This window comes from Acipenser ruthenus, chromosome 4 (assembly GCF_902713425.1).
Source record: "Acipenser ruthenus chromosome 4, fAciRut3.2 maternal haplotype, whole genome shotgun sequence".
In the NCBI taxonomy this organism is placed as follows: domain Eukaryota; kingdom Metazoa; phylum Chordata; class Actinopteri; order Acipenseriformes; family Acipenseridae; genus Acipenser; species Acipenser ruthenus.
The window spans coordinates 69,242,464-69,269,097 of record NC_081192.1 but is presented as its reverse complement, the minus strand read 5'-3'; the positions used below and the strand labels follow the sequence as shown (position 1 = coordinate 69,269,097).

At 36.6% G+C, this 26,634-nt stretch overlaps 1 protein-coding gene across 1 annotated transcript; it reads left to right on the top strand.

Annotated features, from left to right (window-relative positions):
- The first annotated feature begins 402 nt into the window (after positions 1 to 402).
- On the top strand, positions 403 to 17,358 carry LOC117400761 (adrenocorticotropic hormone receptor). Its single transcript, XM_059022708.1, has 2 exons — positions 403 to 481; positions 13,183 to 17,358. The coding sequence occupies exon 2, from the start codon at positions 13,318 to 13,320 to the stop codon at positions 14,260 to 14,262; it is 945 nt and encodes a 314-aa protein (XP_058878691.1). The 5' UTR covers positions 403 to 481; positions 13,183 to 13,317; the 3' UTR covers positions 14,263 to 17,358.
- The last annotated feature ends 9,276 nt before the right edge of the window (positions 17,359 to 26,634 follow it).

The window sequence follows — 26,634 nt, the reverse complement described above, 5'->3', positions numbered from 1 at the left end:
CCCGATGCGCCACTCTGGAGCCCCCTTGTTGGTTTAGTACATTGATACAGTACCTGGCTTAATGATACTAAAAAGTTCAGTTTAGAATTGGCATACATGGTACAGATCATCCAACCTTGGCACCTATAAAAACATAAATACTGAGTAAGATACTAATGCAAAAGTACTGTATGCCAAAGTAAATTGACAGCATGTTGAGTGATTGTTAAAGTACAGAAGAAAGTTTCCATTACCTACTGTCTGCTCCAGAGGCAGTGATTTGAAAGACCTTGAATTGAACAAGAACAATTATTTATGTTGTTATTGCATGGAATCATCAGGCCTACATTGAAAGGCCTCTCAAGGCTATAACAACAACAAACAGTTTCAGCCATTTTGTTACAGCCAGTCAGATCATTCGTGATTTGCTTTAAGAAACTGAAGGATTCAAGTGCTTTGTACCCAGCAATACAGGGTAATATACACATTTAATGACAATGAGGTAAGCAAGGTAAGCTTATTGATAAGGTAAGCAACTACCCTGTAATTAGATACATTTACTTTGTTTAAAATTTGCTACTTTTAGATTTTAATTTCTCGGATCTATTCATTATAATATATTTCTTTAATATGTACAAGTATTTACATTTTCACATGCATGCTATTATATGTTTAGGAATATAAACTGTAAATATAATTTACCCAGTGTCTTCCAAAGTGAGTGTCATTTATTTTTATAGTTCCGGTTCTAAGTTTATAGTCCTCCTGTTCATGATTGTGTAGTGTGTAGTATGTGTATTTGTGTGCTCAAGTGTAGAATGATGTCAATCAGTTAAATTGTGTATTATTTTTGATGAAGGCATATCATATTTGACTAAAAAGCTATACTTACCCTTTACCTATATATGCACAGTAAGACTAAAACTACATGCGTACATGTGCTGTTGAATTCTGACCCTTCACAATAGCGATTCCTTATCATTCTGAATGTTTTGTCAAGTCCAGTGCTGTACTTTATACAATTTAACAGCCCTGTATAGTTTGAATTTCCTGGCAAATGCTCAGAATCAATATATTCAGACTTAGTTTAAAAGCTGTTTTCACTTCAGGGGAGGAAAGGTCATCACCGAAGGCAACAACAAAATAAGTGCTTGTTCAAGAACTAATTATGTCAGTCATAGCAGTCGAGATCCCTCTAATATGCACATCTAATTGTAATTTCATGACGGACTACTGAAATAACTAAACAAAGCGGAATGATTTGTGTTTGTACTAGATTAATTGTATTAGAGAACATACATTCAAACTGCCCAAAAAAACAGTGCTGTTCACTTTTGTAGTGTCCAGTGGTCCAGTGGTTAAAGAAATGGGCTTGTAACCAGGAGGTCCCCGGTTCAAATCCCACCTCAGCCACTGACTCATTGTGTGACCCTGAGCAAGCCACTTAACTTCCTTGTGCTCCGTCTTTCAGGTGAGACGTAGTTGTAAGTGACTCTGCAGCTGATGCATAGTTCACACACCCTAGTCTCTGTAAGTTGCCTTGGATAAAGGTGTCTGCTAAATAAAAATAAAATAATATGTGTTTGTTGTCAAGGCAGCTGATAAAGGAATGTTAATGAGATTTAAAGAGTAAGTAGCAGGGATCCGAAAAATCTAGCGTAATACCCCATGTGTTCCTACATCTCTTTAAATAATGTACCTGTAATTTTTCTTTTCATCCTGACAACTTTTTACACTTTGAAACAGATTTTAAAGTTATAAGTGTAAAAAATGTTAACAATGAAAAGAAAAATTACAGGTTGTAGCAACACCTGGGGACATGTAATGCTATATTTTTCAGAACCCCGCTACTCACTTTTTAAGTAGGCAGCAAAAAAAGAATAATTCTGTTCACATAATGGAGTGTCTAATGACTTTTTTTATTATTGAACCATAATGATGCACACTTATATTGCAGAATATACAGTAGTTTTTTCATCTGGCCTTATTTATCTTTTTTGCATAAGATGCTGTTAGGCGGGCATTCAGAGTATGTTGCACCATTTTACTATGCTATATTAACAACTATAAGCATACAATTTAAAATATTGATATGATCTATAAAAATAAAAAAAAAACAGCACAAGCCATGTTTCCATCCCTATTTCGATCTGATTAACAGTATCGAACAAGGAAAAAGGTCCCCAAAAATGTACAGGAACTAATATTTCGATTAATTAATAGAAGTTAAGTAAACTCTGAGTATTTTTCTCCAAAAGTGTATAAAATACTGTGAGATATGCTACAAGGTGCAATGGGCTCTTTTTTGGAAATGTACATTTAAACTTCTGTTTGGTGAGGAAACATGAGAATGAGGAATATTTTTGTATTGAAACAGTAAATAAAATGCCATTTACTTAAGCAATACTACTGCATTGTAGACTATTGTTTTAACAGCTATCCACCACTCAGAGGTAAAAGTATAAGAATTATGTTGCAAAGAAACTAAATGATGTATGTGTTCCTATGTGAAGGAGCGCACACAACAAAGATTTAAGCAGAATATAACAAGTTTCCTTTATTGATTCCGATATTCAAAAGTTACACACTTATTGTTAGAGACAACAATGTTGCACCTAGTTATAAACAGAAATCAAATAGTGATCAATTAATTTTCAGGGAGAAAGCTCAGGTATGGCAATGGTCTGTCATCAGGAGAGGATTCAGGTAGCTTTTCTCACAAGCACTAATGAGTGCCTGTCTTAAATATCTTGCCTAACTGTGTGTGTGAAACTGAACTTTGTGATCTCTGCATACACTCTGTTTTCTGACAATATCTAAACACTACCAATTTCATGGCATGAGTTGCAACATTGTTCCAGACAAAGAACATACATCTGGGAATGATCAGATGTACCCCACTTTATCGATTCCTTGTTCCTCTGTATCTTGGGTTGGTTGAATTGGGAAACATCCTCCCACCTTGCAGCTGTGGGAGCCAGTGTCCAAAAGTGTGCTCACAATATTTGTTTAACCTTTGTTGACCTTACAATGTTTACTCTTAAAATGTGGCATTGCAAAGAATCTAACAGAATAGCAATGCACGCAAAATATTATTTATTTATTGCATTTATATAGTGCTTTTTATACAAAAGTATCGCAAAGCACTGTACAGTACATAGCAGAAGAAAAACACAATACATATGTATAGCATGTCGCACATACAACTGCCACAGTCAGACCATTTAAATAACAAATTTAAATAACAGTATACACATAATAATACAAAAGCAGCAATTTTAAAGTTGTGATATTTCTTATTAGGGAATTAGGGAATTATTTGTATCACATAAAAAAGTCTTATTACCAGACTTTAAAGGTGACTGACAAAACCAGATAAATATTAAAATAAAACCATACGATATCACAACAATAGTAGCTGAACCTCCAACTTGCAAAGTGGTGAAAATAAACTGTTAGTCAGGCTGTGGTCCTCCTGTCAAAGTGCTGCCCTGCTCGATGGGCCAAACAGCAAACTATTATGGCAAGCCTTTTTAACTTTTAATCCTCAATTTCTGATATCACAATTCTATTACTCATATCAGTAATGTTGTGTTGATATCAAAAATAGTACATTTTATTTTTATATCCAAACTTTGTAGCATTCTATTAGTTCATAGCACAAGAACGGCATTTGCAATAATAACATTTCCAACTAAAGAATGTGGAATTCACAGCAAGAAGTGTTGTTTTTAATGCCATTTGCATTACTCGCAACGTAACTTAAATGCAGGCGAAACATAAATATATTAAAATATTTGGGGTGTAGCATTAAGGCATATTTTGTCCGAATTAGTGTATCCCATACTTGGCGCCCTGCAGCATTGTCAGGCGGTTGCTCTTGTCTTTGAGGTTGCTAATTGTCTTCAGGTGTTCTTGTTGTTCATCTACAATTGGTGAACTGGAGTATGCATGCAGCTATGATGATTGTAATGCATTTTTGTGGAGCGTCCTGTAGAGCACCCCCAGATTTGTCCAGCGCTCGAAATCGCATTTTGAGCATGCCTATGCACCTCTCTATGACCTGCCTTGTTCTTCCGTGGTCTGTGTTGTATTTCTCATCTGCCCTTGATGATGGGCTAGGTACAGGTGTTAGGAGATAAGAGGACAAGGGATACCCGCTGTCCCCCAACAGCCATCCATCGTGGAAGCCACCTTCCTCTCCAATGTCTTTAGCAGCACATCATGCATACACCCCAGCCATTTCGCAACAACATTTCTTATAATAAGATCACTGTCGCATATAATCAACACATTTATTGAGTGGTACCCTTTCCGACACACATAATGATATTCATACACACTTGGTGCTTTTATTTCAATATGTGTACCATCCACAGCTCCAATCACATTGGGAAAACCACAGATGGAATGAAAACCTTCCTTTATTGACTGTAATTCCCGTACTGTGGGCCACGTAATGTAGTCCGAAGCGTGGTTTGTAAGGGCAGTAGTTACATTGTCAAAGGATCGGCATACTGATGCCTTGCTCATTGCCAGCGTATCACCAAATACATTTTGGAAGGAACTGCTGGCAAGGAAACGTAATGTAACCAACACTTACACTTCTCGAGACAGGGCATGGTGTCTCTTTGTTTGTCTTCTTACATGCGGCTCAAGTGGCGTAAAAAGTTCCTGGATGTCCTCCATCTTTAAACGGTACATTGCGATTATTTCCTCATTTGAAAGCTTGTCAAAGATGCTATGCATCTGTCTATTACTGTAATTTATGTGAGCCGATGATCTATGTCTTTGTATTTCTCTCTCTCTGTGTCTTAGATACACCGCATGCATCAGGGACGCCATTTGTTTTGCAAGCATACGTCAGAAGGTGAAATTGACCTTTCGATGATAAGATTGGCGGTGATAAATTACGAATGGTATTCTGAACAAGTGATGTGAGTGTCATTATATGGAAACACAACTTCATTCGCATTTGCAGTTTAAGACATCGTATCTGCAGATACACATTTGTATGTCTATATAGAAACAGGCCCCAGCTTTAACAAGCAGTCACCAATATGGTTAAACAGATCAATAAAAAATAAACTAAAAGACAGCTGTGTATGACTTACAGGAAGAACAAAAAATTGGGACGAATGTAGGAGTACGGTATGCTTAAACAGGTAGAATTTATGTTTGGAAGGCCAAAAGAGATCTAGAAAGAAATATTGCCAGTGATGCTAAACATAACCCTAAAAATGATTTCTTCCACTGTTATAAAAGTAAAAGAACTGTGAAAGAGGAGGTTAAGGTATTAATTGATGAATATGAAAATTAGGTTTATGAGGACTGCAGAATGTCTGATGAATATTTAATGTTTTCACCAGGGAGGATACAAATAATATGCCGCCAGTGCCGCCCATTTGCGCACACATAGGTCTTGAAGATTTCAGCATCAGTGAAGTAGAGGTATTAAATAAGCTACAGGTGCTAATAAATAACAAACCACTGGGCCTATATATGATTTAACCAAGAGCGCTTAAGGAAAGAAGGGTAGAAATAAGTAGACCACTGGCTGCTATCAAGAATAGTTATATAGAAACAGACAAGGTCCCTAAAAACTGGAAGCCTGCATTTAAAAAGGGGGATAAGACAGACCCAGGTAATTATAATCCAGTCAGGTAAGCTTGAAGACTTTACACAGCAACAATATTATAGGGGATAGTCAGCATGGGTTTAGAAGATGGAGGCCATGCTTGACTAACCTACTTGACTTTTTTGAGAATGTTACAGCTAATGTAGATGATGGCAACACTTATGATATAATTTTGATTTAAAAAAAAAAAACCTTGAGAGACTTATAAGTAAATTAAAATCAGCAGGAATACAAGGGAGGATGTATAATTGGCTATAGAACTGGTTAAAAACCAGAAAGCAGAGAGTAATTATGAGAGGTGTAAAATCAGATTGGGAGGATGCACTTAGTGGGGTACCAAGAGGGTCTGTACTTGGACCCTCATTTATATAAATGACTTGGACCAAGTCATAATAGTGTACAGGTGCAGGTGATTAAAAAACTGACAGACAATTGTAATCCAGATGAAAAGGTTTGTTTTTATTAGTTGTTTTTGTCCAGTGCCTGACAGTGAAACAAACAGGAAATAATAATGATGGTAAGTAATACAGCGGCGTGTATTACTTACATTTATAATCCCCCAAGCTGGTCCCGAAATAATAGTCCCATTCTTGTATCCCCCACATTAAACACAAAACACATACACAAGTCCGGTTTTGTGCGTGAATTAATGATTGTGGTGCAATTCAGTTTTACAGTGGTACAAGTGAAGTGCTGTTCCGGGTTTGTGCTGGCCTCTGGCGACAGCTCCGGAACGTGTTAGCTGTCTAGTGATACAAGTAACAAATAGACAGAACAAGACAAAACACTCACGGTTATCTCCACAACAAACAGAGGTCCTTCCTTTATAATAACCAAAACGAAGGAACAGATAACATTGCTTCAACCCCTATTTATACGTCACTCATAACCCCTTGGTAAACGATTGCAGCTGCTTTTTATGATCTGCAGCTGCCACATCATTTCCCCTCCAGGTCAATGAGTTAGTGTACCGAAGCTCTGTCTCTTTTCTACATGACCGACTTCCTTTTAACCCTCGGAACGAAGTGTCAGGCCAAGTAGTCCAGAGTACTCTGTTCCCGTACAGGTCGAGAGGGAGATTTGCCACCAAGAATCATTGTCTTTCTGTCACATGGACTCAAAGGGATTTGGACTTTCTCTGTAACTAGGTAAACTTGTGGCAAATTAATTTTAAAATCCATGTTATAGTTAGTATAAAATGGGATGGAAATAGAGGGCAAGGACTTTGAAAAGGACCAATGTGGTGAGGCAATTAAAAAGGCAAATAGAATGTTAGGCTGTGTTGCAAAAAGCATAGAATACAAGTCTAGAGAGGTTATGCTAAAATTATACATTGCCCTAGGTAGACCCCACCTAGAATAATGTATGCAGTTTTGGTCAGCTCACTACAAAAAAGACATCATTACACTCGAGAAGGTACAAAGAAGTGCAACTAGGCTGATCCCAGGACTTAATGACATGAGCTATGATGACAGGTTAAAATAATAAAATCTCTTCAGCCTAGAAAAAAGGGAAAGAGGAGACTTGACTGAAGTCTTTAAAATCATAAATGGTATAGAGAAAGTTAACCCAAGACACTACTTCAAATTTAGCACCGAGAGAAGAACAAGAGGGCATAAATAGAAGTTTAGAACAGGTAGGCATGGAATAGCAGGTTAAGTAGTAGGATCTAAACACTGGGAACACTAAAAAAATACTAGATTCTGTGCTTTTAAATTAGTTCCCCAACAGTAAGTGAAAATGATGTACTAACAAGGGACAAGCCTTGATGGGCCGAATGGTCTTTTCTCGTTCTCAAACCTTTTTTATGTTCTTATTTTCTGAAGACTTATTAAATTCCAGGATACAGCTCTAAACTAATTACATTCCAGTACCTGTGATATTATTGACAGGCTAAGCATATTAATTCTCAGATAATCTCATTCTTATTAACTGTAAAATGATCGTGCTGGGCGGCAGATTTTTCTTTTTGAGAAGGAGAACTGGAGATTAGTTCTGAATGCCTTCTTTTTCTGCTGAATGGGGGAGACATGACAGGTCTGCTTGCGCTTAAATGTTGATACGTTTTTGGGTGAATATATGGTGTTTCTTATTTATTTAATGAAACACTTGTAGGTTGCATTTAGTATTGGTATATTTTATTTAGTCATATGAAACAGGTTTGGCGATTTAAAGTTATATTATAGCATAAATTGTCTATTTTCATAATTTTCCTTTATATCCTGTATGGTGGCTCATTGAGGACAGACATAATAATAAAAATGTGTTATGTCTAGATCCTGATTTTGTGATGTCAGCATAACACATTTCCATATATATTTTTTTCTGCTGTTCTACCATATCTGGCTATTATATTCATTCAGAAAAAAATGGGGCAACAGTAATTCAATTGCTTCTAAAATCTTTTGATACCCAAGTATTACAGAAACAAACAAGCGTGGCCACTGGAGCGCTGCTGGAATCAAATTGTTTTGTTGTTATATATTTACTGTAATTTAAGAATGTGCCCGTAATCATAGGGGTTTCTTTGTGAAAGTACTGTTGCGTTACTATACATATTTTGACACACACACAAAAAAAAATGCTCAAGCATTTTGGAAAGTAACCGAAAACACTAATTTCATACAGTATATCAAAAACGAAAGCCCCGAAAAAAAATCATTTACATAAAACTCGAAAATAGCTAAAAATAAGCACAGAAAAATACAATTAATAAAACCCGAAAAACAGAAGCCCTAAATATAATCAAGCACATGCAAAAGTCAACTTTCTGCACAACCTGCAACAACCCAGAATCTTCAGTACAGAGGCTGTGACAGTCCCAATAAACTTGAGAAGTGCTCTCTTTGAGGGTTTAACAGCGCTTACATTTTTCCATCTGCATGCCCATCGCGTGTCACTTAAACTTGACAATTTCAGTTTCATTCCAAGTGTTTTTTGGGTTTCTAAATAAGTATGGTGTGCTCCCGGCTGTGAGAAAAATGTAATATATATATATACAGCTGTGGGGTAATCTTGCAACATTTTTGCTGTACTCCATTTATATGACCTGCCATGACAGCGGCCCCATCATAATACTGTGCTATGACTGGTAAGTTTGCAATTCCCAATAGCTATAAGAACTGCTTAACGTTTTGATAGACGGCATCAGCATCTCCTTGCTCGGAGCAATCTACAAATCCTAGAAATCGTTCCTTTATTTCCAGATTTGTTGTACCTCACACACACTGTCATTTCTTATTGTTTGAAACTGCATGCTTTGTCAACAAGAACAGTAAAAAGAAAAATCCTGGACTTTGTGAATTATATCGCTTTTGAAAATATCAGCAACAATTTGTAAAAGTTCGTTTTGAGTTGCGTGGCTTGTGAGATTGAACGAATCACTCATTTTTGTTGCAAATGCTTCATCATACCTTATAAACAAATTGCACAATTCCAAAAAGTTTCCACACTTTCTCTATTCTTCTCGCTCATCATGCCCTTGCAATGCAATATCTTGTTTAGCCAGATGATGTAGTATATGGGTAATCTTTGCAGCATGCTGTCTGTTTTCACGCACCACTATTTTGTGAGAATTTGATAACTGTGACGCTACTGAACCTACTTCCTTCAACTTTTTGAACAAATGCCACCTTTCAGAACACTGTTTGTGGTGCCAGATTCCAAATGTTTCTGAAGTTTTTTCTTTAGATTTTTCCAGTCTTTCGCTCTGTTTTCAGTGAAAACAGGGTCTTTTGAACTGCTGAAAAAGTATCTGCAAGGAAAGCAGAAAACTGCATCTGCCTGCTTACATACATGATAACCTCTATGTGGGGTTCAGAGGGCGAGAGCCAGGGCTCCGCTCTGCCTATCTGCTTGTCAATCAATCTCCACTTCCTATTTAAACCAAAATCACAACTTCCTTCTTTGTTTATTGTTTTTGTTTTTAGTCTCCGACAGCGAGACCACACAAGCACTCGGCTACTTGATTCTACTAATCAATTTTCTAATATGGATAACCTGCCATTTTACCCGCCTTCCTCAGACTGACCAGTTTGAAGATGATTTAATTCCTCAATCTGGCTTTTTTTCTGACCTTGCCCGTGCCTCTACCAGCAAACCAGCAGGTCCTCTGATCTTGCCTCTCAGTATCAACATTAATCCCGCACCTTCAACTTCAGACCCTACCTCTCCTCAGCCAGAGCCTGTACAGCTTCACCATTCCAAACAAATCCGTCCACTCGCGCATACTCCCAAGCATCTCTACTACAAGGTCTGGCCCACCAAAAAATTATTAAAAGAGCAAGGACCACGTCAGCTTGCAAGTTCAAGTCAAGTTCTATGGTATCAAATGGGGTCTTGCTCTGGGTTTATATAGGATTTTCCCTCCATTGAATACATCAGGAGTCCCAATTAAATCTGATCATCAATCTGCCTTGACAGTTCTTATCTTTGACTTAATGATATATTCTACAAGGATCCTGTCAACTCTTTTTAAAACTAATTGGAGTTACATAACAACTTTCAAAATTAGCTGGATATAACTTCTTTCCAAAAATATTGGAACATGATCTTATAGTTCGTTTTTTCAACCCCTCCTTTTTCTAAAAAGTCAGGTGAACCAAAGTTCATAGGATCCTTGCTATAATACAATATGATACAAGTTTATATGTGTATTAAAAGAGATGTTATTTTATATATTTAACATCAACTTTCTGTGTGATTATATTAACCTGGGTCTACAATATATTCCCTCTGAGCAGCATATCTTGTCAATGTTTCAGGTGTGTTAATAAAGTATTGAACAAAGACTGTATTGGTTTATCATAAGCCCTTGTTCAGTTTTTTCCATTTCAATTTAACATGTTAAATATAATAGCCTTATTTAACTGTGCCATTCTTGGACTAAACCTGACCTCTCTCTCTAAAAATTTTGCCTGCACAAGCAGGTTTCAGACACACTGTTTACTTGCCAAGGCTAGTGTTTTAATTAATGTGAAAACTTCACTGTAAGCACTTTTCCAAATTCACTGCTTGAAGTCATTTTTTGACCCACAAACATTATCCCAACTAAAGTCGCTACCTATCTGATAAGGACTGATACTGTAGACAACTTTTCTAATTTAAATTAAATACTCACTTTGGCTGCCAAGTTTTCATTAATTTCTATGATATAATGAAGAGAGTTAATTTTGCTTATTATAGAAAGGCCTTGGATTCAAAACTGCTGATGACCAGTAAATCACTTTGACTGCCAAAAAGAACTTTCCAGGTCTAGCACCATTCTTGCTTGTAAGCAGGTGAATGGGGTCACAGAATTAGTTATATTCCATCAGCAAGTTTACTGTATGCTAAAGTTATTCAATACAGTTTACATTTTATTGTCTTATATTCAAACTTAACAGTTACTCTGTTTTTTGTTGCAGTAAAACCAAGTTGTTTAGTTGGAGACAGAAACTGAACCAATTCTTAAATTGTTCAAATTAAATGAACACCATCTCAAATGTGTCTTAACAATTTGTCTACAACATTGTCCGTGTCAGGCATCTGTTTTAATACACTTTTAATATGTTCTTTCAACAGTTTAACTTTAAACGATTTCATAACATATATTCCCAATTCAGATACTTCAATAATTTTATTTTACTCCATTGATATGTTATGGAGTTATTTAAGATTTCAATGGAAGGTCCAGTTATTTTGATCTATTGTCAACATGTAATAGTTTTATAGTGACTAAACTAAATCTGACCTTTTTCTCTGTTCATACAAAATCCGGTTGTAGCAGGTTTTAAGACATCCTAGCCTTTTGCCAATTTTTGGTGTTGATTAGTATGAGACACTACCGTAAACATTTTCTAATAATCATTGTTTTAGACCAAATTGTAGCTTAACGTAGTAAACCTGTCCTGCGCTTTTCGTTCCCATTTCTTCTTGCCCGGTTCTAATTAATTTCTGTTACATATAGATATATATAAACTCCTATCTTCTGTTATCCAAAAGGTATTTTGTTTGTTAATATTAACAAGATCGCTCACTATAGAGAGGATCTTGGCTTTTAAATTGCTGACCAACAAAAAAACCCGCTACACTGGCCAAAACCAATGAGTCATTTCCAACACTGCTTTTACTACCAGCAGAGAAGGACAAGGTTACAAATCAGTTCACTATATATGTAAAGTTACAGTTTATACTTTAAATGATTTTATAACACGTAGTTCTAATTCAGATCTCTTTTATAAATTGTAATTTTATAAATTGTAATCAATTACTCCATTGATTGATACAGAAGGCAAGAGGTTAATTTTTAATTAGGCACCTGCTTGGCAGCAAATGCAACCGTGAATATTAAAATTTAGGACTGGCCATACATTTACTTAATGTTACTATATTAGGTTTCTTATTTATTTAAATAGTTTTTTTTCTTACTATAATCGAACCTAGTTCATTGCTTCTGGCATATGAACTCTGTTCAATAGTTTGCCATTCTGCTCTCGCTGGATCAGAATGTTTTAAGGCTCTGAGTCTAATTAAAAAATATGCTTTTGCCTGATAAGGGAGGCTTGGAACTTTCAGCATGTCGGCCTGACCTTTTGATACCAGGAGCTCTCTTTTTCAAACCTTACACAGACTTCTTCAAAAGGATGCAAAATACAGGATCCTACAACATTACTATTAGCAATGTATTTCATTCTGTAGCATCCAATCCTTATCTAATAAGTCAGCTTGTTCCCAGCAATTTTCAAATTCTCCTCCTGGCTCAACTTGAAGTGGCTCTGTGAACACCACAACAGGCCTGTGCATACAGCGTTTTACATCAAAGGTGTGGACGACAAGGATCTTTACTTAATACCTGCAAAAACTTAAATCTTGTTAGCTGGGCTCCCATCTCTACCTTCCCATTCCCATCGTCAGTGGGCAAACCTCAAATAAATTAAGCTGTTTCTATCAAAGAGTCAGACATCTCTGCCGCATATACCTTTCACTCAAAAAAGGTGCTCACACACTTATACAAGGGAAGACGGGTTTTAGGGTCACTCCATGACACAAGCTACATCCTGAGGTGGGTCGCTGCCGACCCAGGTCGAGCTAGGGTCAACCTGGGTACGTAGTTTCACACTATGCAGGATTGTGACCTGGGTAGCCAGAATCCGGGTAGGAACGCCAGTGTGAAAGGGGTATTATTTATTTAATGAAACACTTGTAGGTTGCATTTAAGGTTGATATATTTGATTTAATCATATGAAACAATTTTGGCAACTTAAAGTACTATGAATAGCATAAATTGACTATTTTCATTGAATTTTTATTTATTTTAGTATTTGTTAAAGCCTATAACAGTATGGTAAACCATATTTTAAAACAAGGCAAAATGTAGTAAACTGTGGTAAATGCATTGTATAACCATGGGAAAAGTATGCGAGCACTGCAAAATGACCTGGTAATTTGTTTGTTAGAGTATGCCTTCTAATTTTTAAACTGACATGGATACTGTATAGTCCTTTCTGCATTCTTCTTGGTATGTGATCTTCTATACAAGTAGAAAAGGTAATATGTTTTTTTGTATGTCTGTGTGTTGTTTCTAGGCAGTGTGATCTGCACTTGGACCTTTGATCTGCTTCTTGAAATCTCACATCTAATTGATACAGTCAATCATCAGGAAAAAGGCAAGCAACTGGAACCACATACCTGCTAAACCACTTGCATATGTTAAAAACAACATGATGGACAATAGCACACATGTCACTGTCAATACAACAGACTGTGAAGCGGTGGAAATCCCTCACGAGATTTTCTTTGCAATAGCTATGGTAAGTCTCACAGAGAACCTACTGGTCGTAGTTGCTGTAATCAAGAACAAGAATCTCCATTCCCCCATGTACTGTTTCATCTGCAGCTTATCTATCTTCAACATGACTGCAAGTGTGTCCAAAACCTGGGAGAACATTATGATAGTTTTCTCCAAGATGGGGCATTTGTATTCTAGAGGTGAACTTGCTATGAAGATGGATGACGTAATGGACGGTCTAGTTTGCATGTCTTTCTTAGGTTCCATTTTCAGTTTATTAGCCATTGCGGTCGACCGCTACATAACTGTTTTCCATGCACTGAGGTACCACACTATAATGACAATGAAACGTGTGGCTGCCATCCTGGCAGGGATATGGATATTTTGTGCAGCAAGTGGCGTTCTTATGGCAATATTTTCCCATTATACAATCATCATGACCTGCTTTATTGTCCTGTTCCTCATATCATTGGCATTGATTATGTTCTTATATGTTCACATGTTTTTGCTAGCAAGGACTCATGCCAGAAAAATTGCCTCTCTTCCAGGTAATACTGATCACCAAAAACACAACATGAAAGGAGCAATAACGCTGGCAATCCTGTTTGGAGTTTTTATTGCCTGTTGGTCCCCATTTTTCTTTCATCTTCTTCTTATAATGATATGTCCTTTAAACCCATACTGTGAGTGCTACAGGTCACTCTTTCAGGTCAATGTTATTCTTCTTATGTGTAACTCACTAATTGACCCTTTTATTTATGCCTTTCGAAGTGTAGAATTAAGGAGCACATTTAGAAAAATGTTTTGTTGCTCTGGTGATATATTCTGTCATGCCATCCAATGTTTGCAGTTAAATTCAAACATCAGACTTCAGTGAATAAATATTTACAACATTTGTTATGAGTTTCACAGGGCCCTATTCACAAAACTTTACTTATTACGTTTTTAAAGACTGTTGGATATCTGGATATTGTTGGATTGTGATGAAAAAGATCTAAAAAGTTTAATGCATGATTTATTTTTTTAAATAATTAATTTCCGATATATGGTTCAGAGGGTTTTTGATTCCCAATACCCAAGATATTTCAGCCCCACTCAGTCAGGCAGTGTTTAATGTAGCTGGTAAAACACATATGACAAAATATTGCATCAAGGACCAAATACACTGCAGATTGTTTAAAAATGAACATGTTTCAATGATGTACATGAGTGGGCTCAAAACAAATACAGGGAGTCATTTATTACGATATTTTGGGAAACCTGAAAATCAGAACCCCTATGCATTAGATATTTTATAACATTTTCTTCACTATTCTAGAAACACATTAATATTCAATAACAAAGGTGTGACAGATGGTTTGGATAGAATGTAAAATCTGTTTGCTGCATTGGGCTACCTTATTTTTGGCAGTGCCCCAAAGGAGCTGTTAAAATGATTTAAAAAAAACAAAAAAAATGTTTCTTTGTGAATCTATATGATTTTGGCATGATCTTAAAGTGCCAGCAGACCATTAGGATCATGACCTAATTTGCATGATTACAGAGATTCTGAGGTCAAGACAAAGATGTTTCAGGATCAGTTCAGGGCTCAGTGTGTGTAAAGGATAGCTCATTATTGCTTTTAACTGTTTAATAGTATATATAGGGCAGGATTTTCAAAAGGTTGTAAATGATAAAGGTTGTAAATGTAAAGGTTGTAAACTCCAGTGTTAATCAGGAAATCGGTATGTAGCATTGCTTCTGGCATTTTCAAGCGGTCATTATGTCTATTTCATTTAAATAATCGTCTTTATGTGATTTCTGATTTACAAAATAATGTTAATATCTCAATGAGCAGTGCTTTTTGCTATTTCTTTTGTTTGAGTGGGAATTTAAAAGGAAATCCATGTTAATTATCATAATTAGTAGGGCAGCAGTGTGGAGTAGTGGTTAGGGCTCTGGACTCTTGACCGGTGGGTAGTGGGTTCAATCACCGGTGGGGACACTGCTGCTGTACCCTTGAGCAAGGTACTTTACCTAGATTGCTCCAGTAAAAACCGAACTGTATAAATTGGTAATTGTATGTAAAAATAATGTGATATCTTGTAACAATTGTAAGTCGCCCTAGATAAGGGCATCAGCTAAGAAATAAATAATAATAATTTATCAAGAGTTAATTTGCACTTGGCAAAGAAGGGTTTAAATTAACGAAAGAGTATAACTCACCTTGAAATAGAAATTTAACAGAATTGCTGTGACACCGAAGATACAGTGTTCACTTAAAAAATATATAATGATGTGTTACATACATGGTATACATGTATAATAAACCTAACAACTACAAACACAAATGGCACTTCAAATGTATTTATTTATAGCCTACAATCGTACAAACTAAAAAAATACACACAAAACTAGAAGTCAAATAAATTCCAACCAATATACATAGATGGCTTACTGTATTTTTTTCTTCTTTTTTAACCAAAAAAAAGATTGCAAAATGCACATTAAAAGAGCTGTATATAATAAGCTATGGCAAAATATTACCCAGAATGAGGATAAATGACTAATGGGGTTTAATTATTATTTTTTTTTTTAAATCCGTGCCGTCTGATTTTTACCCACACGTCAGACAAATGTGTTGAGACAGGAAGTGATGTACGTGACCTGCAACATAAACTTTTTAACGAGAAATGTGTTCATTAACGACCTCATCGACTCAATTTCAAAGCATTAACAGATTGATTTAATTAACACATTTCATTTGAAAATCACTTGCTACTAAAGCTCTCGTTACTATACCACGAGTTTGATACAATAACACTGGTTTTTGAAAATCCTGCCCATAGTACTGCAATTTCACATCCAAAATATTTTAGTATTTCACAATTATTTCTTAAAAATGTGTACTTTATATTATTTGCTTACTAGCAATGTCCATTTACACAATAACAGGCTGACGTGACATTTTATTTGCGAGAAATATGTTAGAAACTCTCATTCATAGTTATCTAAGTATATACTGACAGGCAGTGAAGGCCACAAAGGCTCATGAATAAGTCAGTTCAGGTTACCAACTAAGGTATTACAAATAAATGTTTCCTTGTGTGCCTTCTGGTTTTTCTTTCCTTCATATAATTTTTGCGTGCGATGTACTAAACAGCCCTTTTTTGTGAACAACTACAGTAATATCACTGCAAGTTTAAGAACAGCATAAATTACTCCTCATTATACAGGAGAGATTGGAATTTGCATCTCATTATAAATAGATTCGCAATGCCTAAAACGAAGATTTAGAACTCCATCTGGCAAAGATAAATGAGTGGTATAGTGAACAGAAAGAAGTAGTAGGCAAATATAATTGGATCGAGCTAAGGCTTCTGCAGACTCTAACCTTGAACTATGGCACTGGCCAAAAGAAAAGGAACACAAAGACGATATTGACCTGCTAGTTAGTGAAGTGGAAACAAAATCAAGAAATATTAGTTAATACTTTGCAGGGCCAAGAAACATTAAGAAACATGGAAAGAAATAACTAACAAAATAAATTCATGACCTTGGGAGGATTACAAAAAGAAAGCAGCTGATAAATAAAAAAAACAAACAGGACCAACTGAATGTGATGTGTTAAACATAGCGCAGACCCTGGGCACAGCGAAAACAAAACAAAACATAGATCTAAAAGAAAGGGTCCCCAGAAATGGAAAGCATAAACAAAACTAAGCTTGTTTCTATATATGGAAGTTTACCATGGTACATTTGCACGGTAATTCTGCAGTTTACCATGTTTGTACTCGTCTGCACCCTAACCATGCTTCCCTATGCTTTCAGCGCTTTAATTTAAGAATATAGCAGAAAACTTTTATTTTAGTCTATGTATATTTTAGTTGTGTAAAGTAAAAAAAGTACAGTACATACAGTAGGCTACACAAGTAAATACTTTTCATTGTATTTCAGTTGTCTATGCACTATGTAATTACTGAGAAGAAAAGATTTCAGTTTATGTTTAATTAAAAAAAAACTCTGCAATGATTTGTTTCTGTGTTTCCCTTCCATTATTAATGTGAAGTTTAAAATAAAGCATCTTAAAATATAAATACACACTGTATTTATTGCCTTTGTTATTTAATATTTATAAATATATTTTTTGTTTATTTTATATTTTATGTGGCTTTATTTTAAAGTAACTACAAGCCTGTAAACATTTAAACAGCTAGTTTCACATACGAACAGCTAGTTGAATCTACGCCAGTGAGAGGCATGCGTAAAATAACAGGAACAAACCGAAGACTTCAATATTATAATACGATTTGTACATTTGCATACGAAAGTAGTTTTAAACGAACAGTCATAACTAAACTACCGCAGCAGGGATGAAACTAAGTTACGGGAGTGGAAAATGACTTTATTACATGGCGGGTAGTCCTATGAAAAGTCAAGATATGAAAGAAAAATCAATGATACATAGAGCCCTTTATCTTCTGGTTTTTCTAATTGACTGGGATACAGTCTTGATCTTCTGTTTTTTTCTAATTTACTGGGATACAGTCTGTATCTTCTTCCTTCTCCTTGGTAACAAATGTGGTCTTCTATACAAGGAAAAAAAATGTTTTTTTATGTGTGTGTTGCTTCGAGGAAAAGATCAATTTTATGCATATGAAGCTTTATTTAATCCATAAAGCAAGCATTCTGTAAACTTCAGACTTAAATGTATCTAATTTATTTATAATTGTGCATAAAAAATGGTAGTGTAGAAGTGCTTAATGATAATTGAAATATTGTATTTGTATGGAACTTGCTTAACCCAATACCTTTAGATCATGGGTTTTCAATCCTGGTCCTGGAGGGCTGGTGTCCCTCCTGATTTTTATTCCAGTTGTATGCTAAATTACTTAATTGGACCAATTTTTTAATTGGACCAATTTTTTAAACTGTTTTGATTTTCAAAGGCCTTCAACTTTCCATACTGTACCTGTCTGCAGTGACAAATGTATTTGGCCTGATAAACTTTTAGAAAATCCATAAAGAATAAACTAGCACTGAACAGCTGACATCTCATATTTATCTTCAGTTTGTTTTGTATTACGTTGCAATCACATACAGACTCAATTATGCTAAATGTGCAGTGTGGAGTAGTGGTTAGGGCTCTGGACTCTTCACCAGAGGGTCATGGGTTCAATCCCCATTGGGGACACTGCTGTTGTACCCTTGAGCAAGGTACTTTACCTAGATTGCTCCAGTAAAAAAACCCAACTGTATAAATGGGTAATTGTATGTAAAAGTAATGTGATATCTTGTAACAATTGTAAGTCGCCCTGAATAAGGGCGTCTGCTAAGAAATAAATAATAAATTATTAAGCAACCTGGTCTTTTTTTGTGAATCTACAATGCTTCTTCTTTACATACTTTACATATGTGCCAACACTGGTACCTGTATATGAATATAACCATCTGTTAAGAAACTACAGCCTCCACAATGCATCTATTTGTGCTGCAAAAGAATACTCTCTGAGGCTCAGGTGTGGACTGTTAATATGCATAGTGCTTTACCCGTTTTTGTAAGTCTCAGACAATTTTATTTTTAACTCTTTGTGGTCCTATGTCAGGCCAGGTCCAACATTACAATTTTCCCTTTCCGTTGCGATGTTGGACCCTGTCCGACATCATTAAAAAGACAAAGCACAGGTCTCTAGTTGTTTTTTTCTCCAGAAAAAGTCGAGAAAACCATTCAATGTCCAAGTGTGGCCGATAACAGCAGAGAGAAGCCGAAAAAAAAAATTAAAAAAAGGGGGCGGATCTGAGCAATACACATAGCCCCGGCACCACAGAGATGACCATAAACAAACAAGATAGCTCCTTCCTCATCCAGCACTCAAAGAATATCAAGGACATTTGCAGAGCTTTTGGAGAATTTACAGTAATAAAATAAATGACTTGGATTGCATTATTGAGGAGTTTGGTGAAGAGTAAGTCCCTGGGGGTTGCAGCCTGTCTAATGGCAGTTGTAGCACATGTCTATTAACAGTGCTGGTGAGACCCTTGTGGTAGTGTGCTGGATTGCTCTGTAGTGCATAAAGGTGTGTAGTAGAGCATGGAATGTACAGTCTTGAGCTAGATGTGCTCAAATGCCATACTTGAGGTTTTGGTAAACCTCTCTAGCCCCCCTTTTGCTTGGGGGTGGTAGACTGCTGTGCAGATGTGTTTAACACTGGAACCGCCACGGCAATCATTTTGACAGTTTGAGGTTTTCAAATTGAAATTACTCTGCGTGTCTGAAAGTTATGCGGTTGTGAAAGTTATGACTTTTCCTTGATAAATATTTATTCTATATCATGGAGTTACCAGTTAGATATGGAGGCACAATGATTTATGATCATCATAAATCCTTTTCTGCTAAAGCAGCTTCAATCCTCGCTGCCGATAACATCATCACTGACTGGTCTCGTCCCGATCCCGATCTCTTCAACAGGATATTCAGCGGGTTATACGCAAGCGCCTGCTGAGTTTGCGCCTCCACAGCCCATTTCACCCACCTGTGCACGAGAGTTGCCTCCAGCTCATTCCGTATAGGTCAATGCAATATTCCCCCTCTGCTCGGTACCCAGCTTTCTCTTTCAAATCCTATCCATTCATCAGCTCCTGCTGAATCTTCCACCATTCAGGACAGACATGGCCGCACCATCAAATTTTCTGGTTCCAAACAGATCTGCAATAATTTCAATATCAACTTCTGTTCATCTAAATTGTGCAAAAACCTTCACATCTGCATCTTCTGCGGCGACGCCCATTCTAAAATTATCTGACCAGTCACTTCCAAATGACATTCAGCAATGCCTTCAGTATTTACTCCAGTAATCGTTCAATCCCTCACCCACGCCCTCCAGCCTCACCCCGACAAACACTTCATATCGTATCTCATCGATGGCCTTCTGAATGGTTTTTCCACTGGTCTTTCAAAAGTACCTTCATCCTCTTTTATCTCCGAAAACTTCTGTTCTGACATCACCAAACCCGAGATAACCAGCTCTCTAATTCAAACCGAAGTGAATAAAGGCTTTATGGTCAGCACATTCCCAGCACCTCCTTTCACTTGTGACCGTATCAATCCCATAGGCATCGATGCTCGCAAAATTTCAGGCAAGAAGCGATTAATTACACTATGTAACACAATTTTTGTTCCTGGGTAGTAAGTGTTATTTCCTAATTGCTTATGCCTCAAAAGGATAGAAAATGGCTATTATTCCCCACAAACGTTGCTTTTGTGACCAGGACAGTGATATTTTGAAATGTACCTATTTCCAATGAGAAAACAGGTGAATTTGTGTCTTTTCGTTCAAATAAAGTCAGAAAAAAACAACATATGAATCCAAATTAACATGTATTTATACTAAAGTAATACAAAAATGACTACAAAAGATTTAGAAGTGAGTAGTTTTTCGAGATTTACGATTATACTGTAAATCACTTTCATGAATCAGCCCCCAAATGTAGTCTCCCATCATGTTCTCGTTATACTGTCCTTGGTAGTGGCGTTCAAAGTCCAGTATATCCTGGTGGAAGCGCTCGCCTTGCTCCTCCGAGTACGCTCCCATGTTCTCCTTGAATTTATCAAGATGAGCATTAAGGATATGGACTTTGAGGGACATCCTACAGCCCATTGTGCCGTAGTTCTTCACCAAAGTCTCAACCAGCTCCACATAGTTTTCGGCCTTGTGATTGCCCAGGAAGCCCCGAACCACTGCGACAAAGCTGTTCCAAGCCGCTTTCTCCTTACTAGTGAGCTTCTTGGGGAATTCATTGCACTCCAGGATCTTCTTTATCTGTGGTCCGACGAAGACACCGGCTTTGACCTTTGCCTCAGACAGCTTAGGGAAGAAGTCTTGAAGGTACTTGAAGGCTGCCGACTCCTTGTCTAGAGCTCTGACAAATTGTTTCATAAGGCCCAATTTGATGTGCAGTGGTGGCATCAGCACCTTCCGGGGGTCCACCAGTGGCTCCCACTTGACGTTGTTCCTCCCCATAGAGAACTCGGTCCACTGTGGCAAGTCCCACCTGTGGTAGTGCGCCGTGGTGTCCCTGCTGTCCCAAAGGCAAAGATAGCAGGGAAACTTGGTAAAACCGCATTGGAGACCCATCAGGAATGCCACCATTTTGAAGTCTCCTATGACCTTGATGCCATCTCAGAAAAATGCAGATATGTATCCACTTAGGCAGCTGGAACTAAACTGAACTGGTGGGCTTAAGGCCCCTGTATTTTTACTACCACCCTTTATATTACTGGAAAGTTCTAGAAGTTACTCCAAGTTTACTCAGCACTGAATCTATCTGGAATGTTCTGGAAAATAGGTAAATTTCAAAATATCACTGTCCTGGTCACAAAAGCAAAGTCTGTGGGGAATAATAGCCATTTTCTATACTTTTGAGGCATAAGCAATTAGGAAATAACACTTACTACCCAGGAACCAAAAAAAAATAAAAAAAATTGTTACATGGTGTTATCGATCTCTCAGCACCTCGTGGATCTTCTACTAGCAGTATCAACTCTCTCATTTCTCATGACAAATTCTCTCTCCATTATATCAAATTCACAGACGCCATTAAATTCATCAAGATTGCTGGTCACGTTCCTGGCTAGTCAAAGTCAACATTCCAATGCCTTTAAAGTTATGACAATCCATCCTTCTCTTTGTCACTTGTTTGGAATCCACTGGGAAGATAAATTCTCACCTTTGGCTGCCGCAGCAGCCCAAAGATATTTGACTCTCTGTCTGAAGGCCTGTGCTGGATCCTTCTCAATTCCCATCACATTCCCTTCCTTCTCCATCTTATGGATGATTTTCTTCTAATATCTCCTCCTTCGGATCCTCTAGCTCAAGCAATTAACAATTTGAAATCTCTCTTTTCTTCAGTCAGTGTTCCTTTATCAGAAGACAAAACCGTCAGCCCTTCTAACTCCTTGGAATTACTCTGGATACCTTGAAATTCGAAGCCAGGCTGCCCCATTCGTTCTGTCATCAACAATTTTCAAATTTCAACTCCCATAAAAAAACAAGACCTGCTATCCCTCCTCGGTCATTTTAACCATGTAATTCACATTATACAGGGCAGGAACTTTATTTCTCGCCTTCTGGCCCTATCCACTACAATTGAGAACCTCAATGACTACATTAACATATCCTCTGAAGCCAGCAAAGATATCAAAATGTGGGCCACATTAATCACCCATTGGAACAGTCTTCTTTATTTTATGAAGATTTCATTTCGACTCCTCACGATCTTGCCCTCTTTACCAATGCTTCCCTCTCAGGATTTGACGGATTCCTCGGATCCGAATGGTTCTCTAGCGAGTGGCCCCCCGAAATTCAGAACCTATCCTCCCACCTCAAAGCCACAGCTCTATTAGAAATCTACCCTATCATTACAGCTGTGCATCTCTGGGGCCACCAACGGGCAAGGAAATCAATTCTATTCTACAGTGACAATAAACCTAGTCCTCTCCATACCTCTCAAGCACAAAACCTCAAAGCAGCTTGATCACGAGTTGCTCTTTTCTCAAGATGCACAAATACACTTTAAAACATAAGCATGCATATATATATATATATATATATATATATATACAGACATGCTCAAATTTGTTGGTACCCCTCCACAAAAAACGAAGAATGCACAATTTTCTCTGAAATAACTTGAAACTGACTAAAGTAATTGGCATCCACCATTGTTTATTCCATATTTAATAGAAATCAGACTTTGCTTTTGATTTTTTATTCAACATAATATTGTAAATAAGAAAACAAATGAAAATGGCATGGACAAAAATGATGGGACCGCTAACCTAATATTTTGTTGCACAACCTTTAGAGGCAATCACTGCAATCAAACGTTTTCTGTAGCTCTCAATGAGACTTCTGCACCTGTTAACAGGTAGTTTGGCCCACTCTTCCTGAGCAAACTGCTCCAGCTGTCTCAGGTTTGATGGGTGCCTTCTCCAGACTGCAAGTTTCAGCTCTTTCCATAGATGTTCGATAGGATTCAGATCAGGACTCATAGAAGGCCACTTCAGAATAGTCCAATGTTTTGTTCTTATCCATTCTTGGGTGCTTTTAGCTGTGTGTTTTGGGTCATTATCCTGTTGGAGGACCCATGACCTGCGACTGAGACAGAGCTTTCTGACACTGGGCAGTACGTTTCGCTCCAGAATGCCTTGATAGTCTTGAGATTTCATTGTGCCCTGCACAGATTCAAGGCACCTTGTGCCAGGCGCAGCAAAGCAGCCCCAAAACATAACCGAGCCTCCTCCATGTTTCACTGTAGGTATGGTGTTCTTTTCTTTGAAAGCTTCATTTTTTCGTCTGTGAACATAGAGCTGATGTGACTTGCCCAAAAGCTCCAGTTTTGACTAATCTGTCCAAAGGACATTCTCCCAGAAGGATTGTGACTTGTCAATATGCATTTTAGCAAATTCCAGTCTGGCTTTTTTATGTTTTTCTTTCAAAAGTGGAGTCCTCCTGGGTCTTCTTCCATGGAGCCCATTTTCACTCAAAAAGCGACGGATGGTGCGATCAGAAACTGACGTACCTTCACCTTGGAGTTCAGCTTGTATCTCTTTGGCAGTTATCCTTGGTTCTTTTTCTACCATTCGCACTATCCTTCTGTTCACTCTGGGGTCGATTTTCCTCTTGCGGCCGCGCCCAGGGAGGTTGGCTACAGTTCCATGGACCTTAAACTTCTTAATAATATTTGCAACTGTTGTCACAGCAACATCAAGCTGCTTGGAGATGGTCTTGTAGCCTTTACCTTTACCATGCTTGTCTATTATTTTCTTTCTGATCTCCTCAGACAACTCTCTCCTTTGCTTTCTCTGGTCCATGTTCAGTGTGGTGCACACAATGATACCAAACAGCACAGTGACTACTTTTCTCCATTTAAATAGGCTAAATGACTGATTACAAGATTGGAGACATGTGTGATACTAATTAAAGAAACTAATTAGTTTGAAATATCACTATAATCCAATTATTTATTATCTTTTCTAAGGGGTACCAACAAATGTGTCCAGGCCATTTTAGAATATCTTTGTAGAATAAGCAATAATTCATCTCTTTTCACAGCTTCTTTGCTTTATTGTATGACATACCAAAGGCATGCAAGTATACATGATAAAATAGCTTTTAATTTCATCACTTTTCAGGAGGAATGAAGCATTATTTCAATGAGCTGTAAGGGTACCAACAAATTTGAGCACGTCTGTATATATATATATATATATATATATATATATACAGTTCATGATTTTAATATATACCTACTAATGTAAACATTCAGTATTGCATTTGTAGGAGTATATAAAGTGTGACAACGTATTTTCATATATATATATATATATATATATATATATATATATATATATATATATATATAATACTATATATACTCACATATGTAACAGATGGATTTACCAGTGAGCATGAGGATGATGGGAAATGTAGTTCTGAGAGGTCCATGCTGGCACATGGGATGCCATTTTGAGCCAGGGAATGCAATTTAAAAGTTTAAAAAAGTGGTCTAAATGTAAAAAAAATAAAATAATAATTAAAACAATACACACACCTTACGTAAACAGTTGTGAACATGTAATACAATAAAATAAAAAGGTCTTTATGTGCCCTTTAATGTTACATCCCTAGTGAGCTTTCACTCTATATAAATGACCATTTTTATGCTGATGCATGTATTCACAATGTAATGGGAACTAATATGACACTCGAATTGCAACAAGAGCAATCGTGTTGTACACAGTATTAAGCTATGCTGGATACAATATGCACTTATGGTTTTAGTCGCACAGTCTGAATTGTTCTTTTCAAAATGATGTCTGACTAGCACGTACTGCTACATTAATAAAGAAACATACACTACTGATCAATACAATTTAGTAACAATTTGTCATTTTACGAACTTAGAAAATATGTTTTAGAATTCTGTGCAAATTAAATCTGTAACACAGGTTGTAACATATTTTAGTTAGGAATTACATTTATGTTAAAAAAAAAAAAAGACGATTTACACCTTAAAAAATAATTTTTAGAACTAAATTATTGAGAACAGAGGCCCTAGAGTGCACAAAAGCACGCTGTGTATGTTTGTTGTATTTCATGATAATTTTGGATGACCCCCTACAGCTTGGGAGGAGTTACGTTTAGTGTGTCGGCTTTGAAAAATGGATTTCCTAAGGGTACACGCATTATTTTAAATATTTTTGTTTTAGTTCATATTAGGTTAATTTGTGGATTTTATACTTTTTTTTGAAGGTTATTCATTATGTCACTGTGCACACGTCTGTGAACTAAATTTTGTTTTACTTTGTCAAAGAAATAAAAGCCACAGCGTATAATTTTTAAAGGTGTTTTGTGTTGGTATTTCATTGTTTTTTGTGGTTTTTTGGAAGTCTGTGTGGGTTATACTATTATTTCTCTGTATTTGTCAAGGCAAGGGCTAAAAAATAAACAGAAGCTAATTTACTGCTACTTTGTGCTTTCAATGCATGTTGTTGAAAAGAAAATCAATCGTGTATCTCTGTGTTTGTAGTTTTGCTGTGAGATGTGGTGTCTAATGTACGCATATCCTATAAACACTTTAGCCAGCTATTTTTTTCACACTAAAAAACTACTGTTTTATTATACATTCTGTTGAAAAGAAAAGTAATAGTATATTGTGCTGTAACAAACATCCTAAGACAGGTAAAACATACCATAATATATTAGGTTGAGAGTTGAAAAGCCTGAACTGTACCAAACTGTCCAAGTGTACAGTCATATAGTAACTCTACTTGAGAAGTAAAAAAAGGTATGTTTTTCCTTTCCTTAATCTTTATCATTAGAAAAATAGAACCCTTTTCAAGAAAGCTTTATTTCATGTTGGCTTATTTGATATCCGGTGTATTATTTAATGTTGTACAGTAGTACACACAGACAACACCTAATAAGCCAGGTGCTTGTAAAATAATGAATAACTCCACTTTTAATTTACTTTGCAAACACCAAACTATTGTCTGTTTTTTTTTTATTGGGGGATTTTAGGTATTTATTGTGATGAAGGGGTGTTTTTGTACATAAAAAAAAAATGTGTGGCCCTTTAAAGTATGCACACAACTTTTTATGGCAAAAATGTTATACTAGTGTTTTTTTTTTCCCATGACTTGTGTGCATTGTTTAAAGGGCCACACACATTTTCATCTTTTCTTTTTTTGCTGAAAGAATAACAGGAG

What these genes read in the sequence shown, in the direction of transcription:
- LOC117400761 (XM_059022708.1), top strand. Translation starts at nt 13,318, where the DNA reads ATGATGGACAATAGCACACATGTCACTGTCAATACAACAGACTGTGAA.